Here is a 15,713-nt window from a genome sequence, read left to right as displayed (position 1 = left end):
ACACAGATCTGCCTACCTCAGTGCCTCCAGAGTAAGATTATAGGTGTACCCTACCATACCAGACTGGCTGACCTTAGGGTGAGCAATTGGATTTTTGAGACTGGGTCTCATATGGTCCATGCAGCCTCAAACTTCCCATGTAGCTGAGTTTGACCTAGAACTCCTAAGCCTTCTGTCTCCACCTCTCTCAGATTACTGGAGTACATCACCACACCCTGCTCCTGACTTACATTTTCAAAAGACTGCTCCAGATGGTGTTTAGGTATTATCTCAATGAATTTGGAAAACGGAAATGACTGTCCTCATGTTCAGATGGACTTCAGGAGAGTCACCGACTTTTGTGTTGGATATATAAACTTATAATTGGGTGTGCAGGGGTCTCTGATTCAGAGACAAGGTCTCCATAATATTCTCAGCCTGTCTTCCAACTCAATCCCACCTTAGTTTCCAAGTAGCCTGGAAGACAGATACCACCAGGCCTGGTGTGTGTGTGTGTGTGTGTGTGTGTGTGTGTGTGTGTGTGTGTGTGTGTGTGTGTGTTCATTCCCAGAGCATGTCCTGAGAGTGCAGAGATGGGAAGATTCTTGGAGCTGCTAGACAGCTAGTCTAACCAAACCAGTGAGCTCCTCACTGAGAAACTGTCTTCAAAAATGTAAAGTGGGCTGGGGATTTAGCTCAGTGGTAGAGCGCTTACCTAGGAAGCGCAAGGCCCTGGGTTCGGTCCCCAGCTCCGAAAAAAAGAACCACAAAAAAAAAAAACAAAAAAAAACAAACAAACAAAAATGTAAAGTGAGGAGGCTGGAGAGATGGCTCAGTGGTTAAGTCAGAGATGGCTCACTGACTGCTCTTCCAGAGGTTCTGAGTTCAATTCCCAGCACCCACATGATGGCTTACAACCCTCCGTAATGGGGATCTGCTGCCCTCTTCTGGTGTGTCTGAAGAAGCTACAGTTTACTCACATCCATGAAATAAACAAGTAGATCGGAAAAAAAATGTAAAGTGGGAAGTGATGGGGAAGATACCAGACTACGGATCTCTGTTCTCACATGCAGGTATACACACATACTCACAAGAGAATGTACACACACACACACACACACACACACACACACACACACACACACACGTACAATCTAAGCAACTAGATGTTTGCTACATTCTTATGATCCCAGCACATTGGTAGTTAAAAACAGACAATCAAGAGGCTAAGACCAGCTTGGGCTCCATAACTTAGTTGGAGGTCAGCCTGAGATATGAGACCCTTTCTCAACCCTTCCCCCAAACCCAGTATTTATCACTTGTCAAGGTATGGTTTTTAGCCTCACAGTATCAAAAAAGACATCTGTTCCTCCAAAACCTTTTCTTTCTTTTGTGTTTGTCTGAGACGAGATTTCTCTGTGTAACTCTGGCTGTCCTAGACTCATTCTGTAAACCAGGCTGGCCTTAAACTCAAAGCTCTGCTTGCCTCTGACCCCCAATTGCTGGGACTAAAGGTGTGTTCCTTTTCTTAACAGATGCTCCACATTAAGAAGCAGAGTGTCCTGAGTGTCGCTGCTGAAGGAGCTAATGTGTGTCGCCATGGGAAACTCTGTTGGCTTCAGGTAAAAGAGTTTTTAAAACTAAAATGTTTTCTTTGGTTTTGTTTCTGGCATGATTTTATATAGCCTAGACTGGCCTTGAACTTGTATACCTGCTAGCCTTTGAACCCCTCATTCCTCCTATATCCACTCCCCAAGTGTTCAGGTGTGTGTGTCTATACATATATGTGTATATGCACATATAAATATAAACATATATAAAAATATAAACATATATATATATATATATTGTCCTGGAACTCACTCTGTAGACTAGAGACTCGCCTCTGCCTCCAGAGTGCTGAGATTAAAAGCATGAGCCACTACCGCCGCTCACAAACTAGTCTGTAACTCACTTTGGTCCGTTATTGGTTTCTTTTTCTTTCCTGGAAGTACTAGGGGTTGAACCTAGTACTTGTAGAGCCTTGTACATTCTAGATACCCAGTCTTTCACCGAGCTGCATACAGCCTGAGCCCTAGGAATTCCATTCTTCCATTTCTCAGTTACTCTTTAAAGAGAGGGTTGGATAAATGGATCAAGGGTTAAGAGCTCTTACTGTTCTTACAGAAGAACCTGGTTAATTCTCAGCAACCCCTTGGCAGCTCATGACTACTTGTAACTTCAGTTGCTGGAAATCCAGTGGCCACATCTGACCTTGGAGGATACCAGACATGCACGAGGCAAACTATTCATGCACATAATATATTAAAAATGTAAAGTCAAAAAATTCCATGTATCTATTTGGGGCTGGGGCAGTATATGGATATGGCAGCGTGTGTGGAGGTCAGAGGACAGTTTGCAGGAGTCAGTCTCTTTTACCGTGTAGTGTACATCCGTAGGATTGAGCCCTGGTTCTCAGTGTTAGTGGCAAGTACCTTTACCAGCTCGGCCATCTCATGGGCCCTCAGTAGTTTTCCCTGCAGTCTTCTCAGTTGCTACATCCCTGTCTTCAGTACAGATGCCACCACCAAGGACAGTTGTCAAGAGGGACGGGGAGTGATGAAGGCACATTTACTTTTTAGTCAACATTGTGTTTAAGGGCTGGAGGATACTTCAGTTGTTAGGACCTGAATGCTATACCTAGAACTCAACAACCTTCAAAAGCCAAGTATAGTATAATGTGCTTGTAATCCCAGCACTGGAAAGGCAGAAACACACAGGTCCTGGGACTTACTGGCCAGCTAGTCTAGCCTAGTTTCCATTAAGAGACACAGTCTGTGGGAAAAAGCCTCCAAGTAGCGGCATAGCCCTTTAATCCCAGCATCCAGGAGGCAGAGGCAGGTGGATCTCTGAGTTGGAGACCAGCCAGGTCTATAGTGTGAGTTTGAGGACAGCCAGGGTTACACAAACAAACAAGCAAAAACCCCCTGACTTTGACAAAAAACAAAAAAGTTGTTTTTCCTGAGTACCATTTGAATGTCCGCTGCCAGCTTAACAGTGAAGGTGTTTGGCGTTTTCATCCATGTCCTGTATTTCTGGTCCTCAGGTCTGTTCTGGTCTGTCCTTATCCCCTGTCCTCTGCTCTGTCCTCATCCTGTGGTGGTGTCTGTTGTAGGTAGCCACAAACAGCCGAGTTTACTTGTTTGATATTTTCCTTCTGGGAAGCCGTGCTTTCAACAATGGACTTCAGATGATCTTAGAAGACAAGAGAATCTTAAAGGTGAGTGTAGACACTGACTCCTGTGGTAATGGGGTTATGGCCAGGGTCTAATAGCCCTGTCCCCTCCTTGACCCCCTAGGTTATCCACGATTGTCGCTGGCTGTCTGATTGCCTGTCTCATCAGTATGGAATCATGCTGAGCAATGTCTTTGACACACAGGTATGAGGGGGAATGCAGGAGTCAAACCAACACACAGGGATCCTAGTGGAAAAGATTCTCTATCTGAGAAATGGCCATGCAGATGTATGGTGGCACATGTCTTCACTCCTGGAAGAAAAGCAGAGGCAGGTGGATCTCTGTGAGTTGAAGGCTAGCTTGGTTTACATAGAGAGCTCTACATCACCCAATGCTACAGAGGGAGACCCTTAAAAAAAAAAAAAAGAAAAATGCCCATTCCTGCCCGTTTCTCACATGAATTATGTGTATAACTTGTGAGAACACTTGTTGAGCTATAAAAATTGTATGGAGAAGTTACTTAGAATCATTGAGGAGGACGTCATCTCTCTTTGCTCAGAGTTATAAAAGTAAGAAGGAAGGTCGGTGTGGCGCGACATTCAGAAACTTAAATTGACCTCATGTGAAAGGAATAATCATGTCTTTTCTTTAACGTGTGCCTCAGGGTACAGGTTGTTGAAGCTATTATATTATGGGGCTAGCAAGATGACTTAGTGGTTATGAGCACTTGTTGGTCTGGCAAAGGACCTGAGCTTTGGTCCCAGCACCCACACACTCATCAGCTCCAGGGGGGCTGATGCTCATTTCTGACCCCTGCAGGCACCAGGTATACAGGTGGTACATAAAACAAACTAAATAAATTATTTCTTTTTTTTTTTTTTCTTTTTTTCGGAGCTGGGGACCGAACCCAGGGCCTTGCGCTTGCTAGGCAAGCGCTCTACCACTGAGCTAAATCCCCAACCCCAATAAATTATTTCTTAAAGATGAAAAAAACCGATATGGCTCAGAATAATATCTTGATGAGAGCTGATTTGATTCTTGCAAGGGACCTTAAAGAACTGAGAAATGCCTAACCCTGCCCTTAAACCTCCTCTGGTTTCAGATTTGACTGTTAGACACTAAAGCCACTGGTCACAGTGGTGCTTTCTCCTCTCCCTCCTGTTCTTCCCTCTTCCCTTCCCTCCTTTCCTTGGTCTTTTTTCCTTTGGGGATTGATTATTATTTTTGAGGATTAATTCCTAAAATTTCAATGTCCTATTTAAATATGCGGCCCATTTTTACTCTTTGTGTATCTACTTACAAAGTTCATACGATTTCTTATGTCCATTTCTTATGTTTGTGGTTCCTTTGGGCCTTCTTTTTTTTTTTTTTTGGTTCTTATAAGTTCTTATAGTTCTTATAGTTCTATAGTTCTTATAAGTTCTCCTATAGGTGAGAAGGTTCACATCACTTTTACTGAGTAAGAGACAAGGTGTCAGCAAGAATTTTTTAAAGGTTCTCAGGGAGTCTCTGCTCCTTTGCTTTAAAAAAAAAAAAAAAAAAAGTATTGCCAGGGTTTTTCTGTAAGTCTGGAAACTTGCTCTGTAGCCTAATCTGACCTCAACTTTGCAACTGTCCACCAAAACAGGGTGTCTTAGGTAGGGTTTTGTCTCTGTGAAGAGACAACATGATCACAGCAACTCTTATAAAGGAAAACATTTCATCAGGGCTGACTTGCATTTCACAGGTTTAGGACATTCTCATCATGGCGAGAAACATGGGAGCGGGCAGGCAGACAAGGTGCTGGAGGAGAAGCTGAGAGTTAGTTCTGCATCTTGATCTGCAGGCAGCAGAAGGAAAACACCACACTGGGCACAGCTCGAGCATATACTAGACCTCAAAGCCAGCTCCGCAGCGACACACTTCCCCCCAACAAGGCCACATCTCCTAATGGTGCCATGCCCTGTAGGCCAGTCATTCAAACACTTGAGTCTGTGGGAGCCAAACCTATTCAGATCACTACACAGGGCTTCATGTAGCTCTGACCTCAAACTATATGTAGCTAAAGATAACCTTGAACTACTAAGTTTTCATCTTCTGTGTCTGTCGCAGTTTTCAGTAACCACTTACATTCATTGCCTTTTGGCTCATTCCTCCCTCCTCAAAGTATGTCTTCTGTAGGTAGCAAGCAGGAAGACTCAGGATCACAAGGCAAGGGGATTCAGAATTTCAAAGCCAGTCTCAACTACATAGTGAGGTCAAGGCCAGCCTAGACCACATAAAGCCCTAGCTCAAAAATTATATATATATAAAATTATATATACATATATAATTTATATATAAAATGGGAGAATGCAGAGCTGCATAAATGGTTCAGCAGTTAAAAATGCTTGCTGTATGATGCTGAGGATTAGTGTTTAGATCCTAACACCCATGTAGCAAGCTGAGTGCCCCTGTAAACACCTGTAACCTCAGCTCTGAGAGAGGCAGATACAACAAGGTCACTGAGGCTTGCTGACTTCCAACCTAGCTGAGGCAGATACAACAAGGTCACTGAGGCTTGCTGACTTCCAACCTAGCTGAGAAATCACAAACCCCAGGTTCAGAAAGAGATTTTGCCCCCAAAGAATAGTCAGACAGTGACAGAAGATGACTCCCAGTATCCTTCTGACCTACACACGTAGATGAATACGTCTGTGCACATGCATGCACACACTAACATAGACACATATATATGCTTCTCTTGTAAAGGACAAAAGTTTGGTTCCTAGCAACCACGTGCTTGCTAATTCCAGTTCCAGAGGATATGGTGCCCTCTTTCACACACATGAAATAAAGTTAGATACATCTTTAAATAATAAGAAGACTGGGGCTGGAGAAATGGCTCAGTGGTTAAGAGCACCGACTGCTCTTCCAGAGGTCCTGAGTTCAAGTCCCAGCAACCACATGGTGGCTCACAACCATCTGTAATGAGATCTGATGCCCTCCTCTGGTGTGTCTGAAGACAGCTACAGTGTACTTACATATAATAAATGAATAAAATCTTAAAAAAAAAAAGAAGACTGGGTGGTAATAGCATATGCCTTTAATCCCAGCACTTGGTAGTCAGAGACAGGCAGACCTCTGTGAGTTCAAGGTCATCCTGGTCTACAGAGTGAGTTCCGGAACAGACAGGGATACATACAGAAAAACCCTGTCTCGAAAAATAAACCAAAAAGAAAGAAAGAAGAAAAAAAAAAAAAAAGAAAGTGATATGTTCTTTTGGGGGGGGTTATTTGTTTGTTTTTCTGTTTAAAGACAGAATCTCATGCCACAGACTGGCCTCTAAACTGAGGATGACCTTGAAGTCCAGATCCTGCCTACAACTTCTACATACAAGGATCACTGTCAAGCTCTACCATAGCCAGGGTAGACAGAGATACACTGGGGTCACTATGTAGCCTGTGGCAACAGATAAATGTTCAGTGCAGGTTTTCTTAACTCTTATTTATGCCATGTGTGAGTGTTGTGTGTGGTGTGCAGGTGCAGGCACAGAGGCACCAAGTGCACACATGGAGGTCAGGACACGGCCGTGGGTATGGGCTCTCTCCTGCTGTTCACTGCATCCACCAGGCTGGCCAGCCAGTGAGCCTTTGGGACTCCTCCTGTCTCTGCACCAGGAGTCCTGGGATCACAGTGCTACCACAGGTTGCTTTCTGACGGTTCTGGAGCTCTGATTCAGATCCTCAGGCATGACTGGCATGTGCTTTACTCACTGAGCCACTCCCCAGCCCAGTATAGCAATTGTCAGTGTTGTTTGTGTTCCTTTTACCAAAATCTGCCAGAGTGGCTGTGAGTAATGAAGAGCCCTTGAGTGGACAGCTCTGCGGCTGCCTCAGCCCTGCCCGCGACCACGGTGTAATAACTGTAAAGCAGCCAAGCAAGAAGAGAAGACACACAACAGAGAGTTCGGTTATTACCTAACTTCTTTATTATTTTCTTGTCAAAATACGTTGGTTGACCTACTTTAAATTTACCTATAGCATCCATGGCATGACTGTGGGGAAAATGGTAAAGATCTCTCTTCTCTTCTCTTCTCTTCTCTTCTCTTCTCTTCTCTTCTCTTCTCTTCTCTTCTCTTCTCTTCTCTCTCTCTCTCTCTCTCTCTCTCTCTCTCTCTCTCTCTTACACACACACACACACACACACACACACACACACACACACATCTTATGTAGTCCAGGCTGCTGGCCTCTAATTCCCCAGGTCTTAGATGATGATCCTCTTGCCTTTGCCTCCCAAGTACTGGAATTACCTATAGACTTGCACCAGAAAACCTCACTTTCGCCAGGATGGAGCCCAGGGTGCGGGGCATGCTGGGTCATATGGTACCAGCATAGCTACATCTCAGCCCTTACAGATGAGTTCTCAGAATACCTCTGACGTGAGATCCTTCTCTGTGTCTTGATTGTTTTCTGTTTCATACCCCAGGTAGCCGATGTCCTTCAGTTTTCTATGGAAACGGGTGGCTTTCTTCCAAACTGTATCAGTACTTTGCAGGAGTGTTTAATCAGACACCTTAAAGTTGCCCCCAAATACCTTTTGTTTTTAGAAGAGAGACAGAAACAGATTCAGGTAAGTATTGAAAGATGTGTTATTAAATTTCGGGTGTGCTCTGCACAGGACTGTTACCCTGTTGGATAGAGACGTGGTTAGCTTTGCCAGAGTCTTAGCTGTGCCAGCAAGGAGCAGTCTGTGGATTCAAGTGGACAGAAGCCAGGGTCCAGATTTGTTGGTTATAAATGTAAAAGTACTTGAATTAAGACACAGAACCAAATCACATTAGTTGCTTTTCCCAACGCATTATCAGTTTCCCTTAGAGCATAATATCCTTCTGTGCAGACCTGGGTTGTGACTGTATTTATTACCTACGGTTGGTCATATGGTAAAGTCTGTCTGTCCCAGCGCTTTCCTGCAGGGCTGGAGCTGAACCTTGTTTATGGCAAGCAAGTGCTCTACAGCTGAGCTGAGCCCTGCCCTCCCTCCAATCCTAGACACAATGGGCAAGCTCTGTGACTGGCTCGCTCCCTCCAACCTGGAGTAAGAAGTCCAGATGCCAGCCTCCCTCCCAGCCCTACTGTTCTCTGACTCACAGACACTGTATATTGGGTGTGGGGAGGCAGGAACCTGCTCAGAAGGCCGTGGATATGTGAAAATAGAAAGCAACAGAAGAAAATGACAGTTTAAGCAACTGGAAACAGTCGTTTTCTAGAAAAAATCTTACCTTTTCATTGTTTTTTAGACAAGGTTTCAGAATTTCTTTATGTAGCCCTGGCTGTCCTGGAACTCACTCTGTAGGCCAGGCTGGCCTCAAACTCAGATATGCCACTGTCTCCTGAGTGCTGGGATTAAAGGCACACCACCACTGCCCAGCTAAAGTTTACTTAGTATTAATTAAAAATTGTTTTGCTGTCTGTAGGAAAATCCAGAAGTATGGCTGACAAGACCCCTTCCACCCTCTTTATTGAAAATCTTGGCCCTGGAAACAGCCTACCTGCTTCCCCTTCGGCTGGTGCTCCTGGATGAGGTGATGTCAGATTTGACCACACTGGTGGATGCGTACCTGAACACCTACCGGGATGGGTCTGCAGACCGGCTTGCCGGCACAGAGGTAGGTACAGCCTTCTGGGTGTATTCTCTGCCTCTCCTCACCTTGAACACAGTGGTACTGGGAACTTGCCTGTGTGACTGGCTATGTGTTTGCAGTGCTAGAGATCAAGCACAGGACTCACATTTCTCAGCAAACTCTCTACCAATGAAGTCCATGCACAGACCTTTCTAAACTTTTGTTTTAAGCAAAGGCCTGACAGAGTTGTCTAGGATGGCCTTGGTGTCTGTCCTGCCTCCTTCCTGAGCAGCTGGGATTACAGTCTTGTGATACCAGATCTGACTGATACCCACTCTTCACAACAGATAAAGCAGCTATTGTGTGGCAGCCTTATGGTAGATCTTCCCCCAGCACAGACTGATGGATCCCAAGTGTTCCTCAGACTTGCTGTGTAACTGAAGATGACCTTGAGCTCCTGATCCTTCTGCCCCCACACACCCAGTGTTGGGCTGCAGGGAGGTGCCCCATGCCCTGTTGCTGTAATGGCACATATAAAACTCAGGGCTTCACTCACGCTAGGCAAGTAAAATGCCAGCTGAGCTACTACCTAGATCACTCTTTTTACCTTTTTAAAAGATGTGTGTGTGTGTGTGTGTGTGTGTGTGTGTGTGTGTGTGTGTGTGAGACAGAGAGAGAGAGAGAGAGAGAGAATATGGTGTGTGGTGTGTGTGTATGTGTGTGTGAGAGAGAGAGTGTGTGTGTGTGTGTGTGAGAGAGAGAATGTGTGTGTATGTGTGTGTGAGAAAGTGTGAGAGTGAGTGAGCATGTTTGTGTGTGTATGAGAGAGAGAGTGTTGTGTGAGTGTGAGAGAGTGAGCATGTGTGTGTGTGAGTGTGAGAGAGAGCATGTGTGTGTGTGTGTGTGTGTGTGTGTGTGTACACACGCATGCGCATTCACATACACATGGTATGAATGGAGGCCAGTAGAAGGCACCAGATCCCCAGAAATTGGAGTTATGGATGGTTGTGAGCCACCATGAGGGTGCTGGGAACCAAACCCTGGGTCCTCCAGAAGAGCAGCCAGTGCTCTTAACCAGTGAGCGTTTCTCAAACTCCTTGTTTTGTGAGACAAAGTCTTACGGACCTGAGATTGACCCTGAACTTGTGTGCCTGTGTGGTGTATCTGTGTCTGTACCTGTGTGTGGAGTGCTAGTCCATGCTTGAGATCATGGTGGCCAGACATCCGCATGTGTTTCCTTTCACTGTTCTCCACTTTACCTTTTAAAAAATTATGTACAATTATTTATGTATTCATCCATCTATTTATTTTGCATGCATGTGTGTGGGCTTTCAGGGGTTGGTCTTCTCCTTCCACTGTGGGTCCTGAGAATCAAACTCAGGGCTGAGACCATCAGGCTGGGTAGCAAGCACATTTACCCACTGAGCTATCCCATCAGCCTCCACGACTTAATCTTTTGAACTGGGGTCTCTCACTAAACCTGAAGTCCACCCAGACTGGCTGGCCTCCAGCACACATCTGGCCTTTCTGTGGATGCTCGAGATCCAGTCTTCACACACTTATAGCAAGCACTTTAACTACTGAGTCATCTTCCCAGCCGCTAACACATTCTTTATTTCAGTATTTCTGTAATGAAGAAAGAAAGGTTCATCAAGGTTCAGTAGTGAAGTAATGATATACACATACAGCCCTTAGAGGTGATAATATGAGACAATATTCAAGACAGATCTTTATATTAAAAATAGTAAGTTAGTAGAGCTAGGGACATACCATTTGGTAGAGTTCTTGCCTGGTATGCATAAAGTCCTGGGTTTGACTCCTACAACCACGTAAACTGGGCATGGTGGCTCCCACCTGTAATCCCCGCTCACAGGAAGGTCAGAAGTTCAAGGTCATCTGGTACTACCTGGTGAGTTCTATGCCAGCCTGAGCCACATGAGACCTGTTTTAAAACAGATAGCAGCAAACTCCCCCCAAAACATAGGAATATTCTAAAGTGGACACCTGCATTTCCAGTCCTCAGGAGGCTGAGGCCAGGGCATGTCGAGTCCCAGGCGAGCATGGGCAACATAGTAAGTCTAATATCATTGTGGGCTACATGATGATAACCTTCCCCCTAAAAAGATACTGAAGATATAAAGTTATAAAAATTCATACTTGGGGTTGGGGATTTGGCTCAGTGGTAGAGGGCTTGCCTAGCAAGCGCAAGGCCCTGGGTTCGATTCCCCAGCTCCGAAAAAAAAAGAATAGAAAAAAAATAAAAAATAAAAATTCATACTTGGAGAGGGGATTGACCTGTAATCTAGAACTTGGGATGTAGGTCAGAGGTAGACTACTTATCTACCCTGTACTAAGTCTAGGTGGGGGTCCCAGTGACACACAGAAAAAGTCATTTAGTACAATCATAAGCTAAGGCGCACACACACCAGAGCTCATGTGCACAGGGACTATACCTGAATATTATAGCTTTTCAGAGGGTGCACCTTCTAAGCCAAGAGAAGCCAGGCTGGGAAAGTCACATTTTCTATATTTACACACACACACATATATGTAGATTTTAATTTTCTTAAATACTTAAATTACTCAAAAACCGTACAATCAAAAATTTTAAATGGTAATAATATTGAGAACACTAGAGGGCACTACAGGAGCACATTTAAATACACTCATTGCCTATCCTGAGGGATTTTAGGGTCATGTTAAGGTCTTTGTAAACCTGTGTCTCTCTGCTTTCCTAGCCTGCGTGTATGGAGCTGCCTGCAGAGCTTCTTCAACTCCAGGACTTCCAGAAGCAGCGCAGAGAGAGAGCTGCAAAGGAGTACAGAGTGAACGCACAGGGCCTCCTCATAAGGACGCTGCTACACCCAAAGGAGCCAGGGGCTCGCACAGTGGGGAAAGAGGAGCACATCCAGGGTTTCTTATTTTGTAAGACGTCTGGTGTAGACCGGGTTCCTCGCTTTATATGTCACGACTCTCATAAGGATGAGAATTATTTGGATAAAGAGTCTAAACAAACCACAGAAAAGTCACAAATCGTACCTCCCTGGAAGGAAGGCGAAAAGAGCAAACCAGTGTGTGGGGAGCCAGCTGGGTCAGAAGACCCGAGAGCCCAGTCCCTGCCTCCCAGACAGGCATTTCAGTCACAGTTTTCTTTAAAAGAGGAGATAGAACAGTTGCTGTTGGTGGAAAATAAAGGAGCTTTAACAAGCTCAAATGAAGACACTCTGGTGTCGCCTTCTCTTTCTCAGGAAGCCTGGGAAGCACCAAGTGAAAGCTCCCATCTTCCCGAAAATGCTGTGGTTTCTGCACTTCCACCCTGTCCAGCCCTGGAGAAGACAGATTCATGGATAAGTCCGTCTCTAAATCTGTTTTAGGATTGTCACTGAGGCCAGAGTCCCTGTGAGTTTCTCATGGGGTCAGTTGGTTAGGTCTCAGCCACAGGCTTCAGGGGAAAATGGTGGCCTTAGGCTTAGTGCTGAAGCCCGCTGTCTGGATCAGGAGGGTCCTAAGAGCAGCAATGGGTGAGGTCATTCCGACTGTGTGAGGAAATAGTCCCGGTAGCTGATACGGACTTCTCATCTTTAGGTTTAGAGGATTTAAAGCAAAGCTCGGCTCAGCGCCTGGAAGGATCTGGTTTAGGAATGTTGCAGGGCAGCTCTTGTGGTGGCAGAGAGCTGGGCGGCTACACACACCACCAGTTCAGCACCAGCAGACAGAAGGTGTATGCTTTTATTTGTTTGGGTTTGTTCTGTTTTACCTTTAGATTGAAGTAGATCTAAAAACCCCTTACATACAGGTTAGAAATGTATTTTGTTGACTTCACAAGTACCGCTCTTCCTTAAGACCTTATTTGAGGGCTGGAGAGATGGCTCAGTGGTTAAGAACACTGACTACTCTTCCAAAGGTCGTGAGTTCAAATCCCAGCAACCACATGGTGGCTCACAACCATCTGTAATGAGACCTGATACCCTCTTCTGGTGTCTCTGAGGACAGCTACAGTGTACACAGTATATATATATAAAATATAATAAATAAATAAATCTTTAAAAAAAAGACCTTGGGGTTGGGGATTTAGCTCAGTGGTAGAGCATTTGCCTAGCAAGCTCAAGGCCCTGGGTTTGGTCCCCAGCTCTGAAAAAAAAAAAAAACCTTATTTGAACTGTGCACTTTTGCACATCACATCAGGGGCAGAGAACAGGTGATGTCACTGTGGGGGCATTCCCCCAACTTTCTTTATATTTCATTCATCTTAAGAGAGCAGAGTGCTAGCTTCTTTGTTGTTATTTCCTTCTGGTAAATGTAAAATTTGAGTTCATTGTAGTTTGCCTAGAGGTGTTACACTTAGAAAAAAAAACAGCCTGAAATGAGGGCATTTATGGGGTGCTCGCAAGTCAATAAACCTGCTTTGGTATCAGATCATCTCTTTCTCTCTTTTTTTGTGTGAGAGTATAAGTAATTGAGGGTAATATCTGAACCTCTAGGTCTAGAGTCTTGTTTAGAAATCTGTATTCTAGCTAGATACAGTGGTGCACACCTCTGAGCCCAGCACTTGGGGGGTTATGTGGGTGTCTGAGACCAATGTAGGCTACATGGGGAAGACACTCTACTAATTTTTAAAAATCTGTCAGTCTCCTGTCATGGGACTGTTGGTTCACCTTGGGGACGCAGAGACAGTCCAGGATCAGCATTGGACAATCAATTGTTTTATGAGTGTCATTGAAGGAATTACTCTTCCCTCTCAGATTTCCAGAACCAAAGGAGGGTGTAGTGGCTGTCCCTGCAATCCTAGCACTTGAGAGGGCAAAGCAGGAGGATCCAAGCTCAGGGTCTTTCTCAGCTGTGTACTGAGATCAAAGCCTACCTAAGCACAGGAGACCCATCTCAAAAATCAAACTAAACTGCTCTAAGTTAAAAAGGGTTTTATTTTTATTTTCTATATATTTTTTGTTTATGAGTACACTGTGGCTGTCTTCAGACACACCAGAAGAGGGCATCAGATCCCATTACAGATGGTTGTGAGTCACCATTTGGTTGCTGGGGGTTGAACTCAGGACCTCTGGAAGAGCAGTCGGTGCTCTTAACCACTGAGCCATCTCTCCAGGAGCCCATGAAAAAAGATTTTAAAGTGAATGTTCTTAATTTTTTATTTTATGTGTATGAGTGTTACCTGCATGTATGTCGGTACACTATGTGCTCTCCGGAACCAGAGGAAGGCCAGGCAATGGTGGCACACACCTTTGATCCTGGGACTTGGGAGGCACAGGCAGACAGGTTTCTGAGTTCGAGGCCAGGCTGGTCTACAGAGTGAGTTCCGGGACAGCCAGGGATACAGAGAGAAAGCCTGTCTCAAAAACAAAAGCAGGAAGCAAAGGTGGGCATTGGACCCCAACCCTAAACAAGACGTTTCTACCATTTCCTCTAAGGCTCAGGAGCCAGGGACAGAAGGGCTACAATTACCTTCTTCTGGGCAAGACACAGCCATGGCAGCACAAACACAAAACAGTTGCAAAAGACTCCACAAGAATGGGCCGGTCACCTACAGTAAGAAAAAAGACCCTTTTAACCCCAGCACTTAGGAGGCAGAAGCCAGTGGATCTGAGTTCCAGACTAGCTTGGTCTGCAGAGCTGGTTCCAGAAGTACACAGTGAGACCCTGTCTTGGAAAAGAAAACATCTGAATAAGAACCGGTCTGTCAGTGAACTTGGGTGGAGGAGGGCCTCAGGCCTACTCTTCAGTGCTGACAGACGGAGTGAGCAGGGAATCAGTGTCACTAGTACACAACTAGTGACACTAATGTGACCCCACCAGGCTCCAGTGGGTAGTTCCGAACCAGTGGTCACACAGTTGGCCCTGGTTAAACTAAACGGGTCTCAAAAAAGACCAAAAGCTATGAATCTGTTTAAGGAGCTGATAGGGAGAGAGATGAGAGACAGTGGGGGGATCAATCACAATCCCTTAGATACATATATGACATTATCAGAGAACAGAATTAATAAAGTGAGGTATGGATTACATCCCAAGTCTCACATTAAAGAGAGCTCTCCCTCCTCTCCCTTCCTGGAACTTACTGTCCCTCAGGGCTGTTGGCCTTGCTTTGTTGTTAGTACAGAGTTCCTTTTTGAAGGGCTTGGGTTTGAGCTGTCAGGTGCCTTTCAAGTTGTAAACAGTAATGCACTTGGGGGAATTTGGGAGCCCAGGAATGCAGAAGTAGTCACTGAGGCTACTGATGCAATGTGGAGGTATCAAAGCCCTAGGCTTCACAAACGGCCTCTGTTTACATTGTCATCAGATGATCCCATCAGCTGTTTACATCTAACAGCTGTCACTGGTGTTCCTCAGGAAGAGGAGGTGGGGGGGGGACTGCAGGTAGGACTCTAGTTACTACTTAGATACTGTTCTCTGTCAATTATTTATTTATTTTATACGGGTAGGGTTATTGTGTATGTATGCCAGTGTAACCCATGCACATAGTGCTTTAAGGAGGCCAGAAAAGAGCACTGGATCTCCTAGTACTAGAGTTACAGATGGTTGTAAGCCGCCATGTGGATGCTGGGAAGGTCTTCTAGAAGAGCAGCCAATACTCTTAACTGCTAATCCATCTCCCCAGACACCACCTACTGTTCTCTTGCTACATACTGAATCAATCCTTTCTATTAGGATAGATTGGTATTATTATTTAGTATGTATGAGTGTTTTGCTTTGCATGCATGCCTGGTACCCACAAAAATCATGAGACAGTATCGGATCCTGTGACACTGGAGCTGCTGACAGGTGTGAGAGCTGGGAGGGACTGAACCTGGTCCTCTGGAAGAGAAGCCAATGCTCTTAACAGTGGAGCCGGCTCTCTAGCCCCATAAATATTTTCTTTAAAGAAAAAAAAAAGGGGGGGGTATAAGACGGCTCATCAGGCAAAGGTGCTTACCACCAAGGCTGAT

General features: G+C 45.0%; 1 protein-coding gene across 2 annotated transcripts in view; it reads left to right on the top strand.

Moving 5' to 3' along the window:
• Positions 1 to 13,192, top strand: part of Exd1 (exonuclease 3'-5' domain containing 1) — a 28,052-nt gene extending 14,860 nt beyond the window's left edge. For both annotated transcript variants that reach the window (NM_001107761.2, NM_001433379.1), the window contains 6 exon segments: positions 1,515 to 1,601; positions 3,134 to 3,238; positions 3,318 to 3,398; positions 7,644 to 7,787; positions 8,632 to 8,823; positions 11,517 to 13,192. In NM_001107761.2, coding sequence (NP_001101231.1) covers positions 1,515 to 1,601; positions 3,134 to 3,238; positions 3,318 to 3,398; positions 7,644 to 7,787; positions 8,632 to 8,823; positions 11,517 to 12,152 — 1,245 coding nt within the window. In that variant the 3' untranslated portion in view covers positions 12,153 to 13,192.
• Positions 13,193 to 15,713: the final 2,521 nt, after the last annotated feature.

Source organism: Rattus norvegicus, chromosome 3, assembly GCF_021556685.1.
Source record: "Rattus norvegicus strain SHRSP/BbbUtx chromosome 3, alternate assembly SHRSP_T2T, whole genome shotgun sequence".
NCBI classification, from domain to species: Eukaryota; Metazoa; Chordata; class Mammalia; order Rodentia; family Muridae; genus Rattus; species Rattus norvegicus.
The sequence above is the reverse complement of the archived record's forward strand: the minus strand, read 5'-3'. Positions and strand labels throughout refer to the sequence as shown.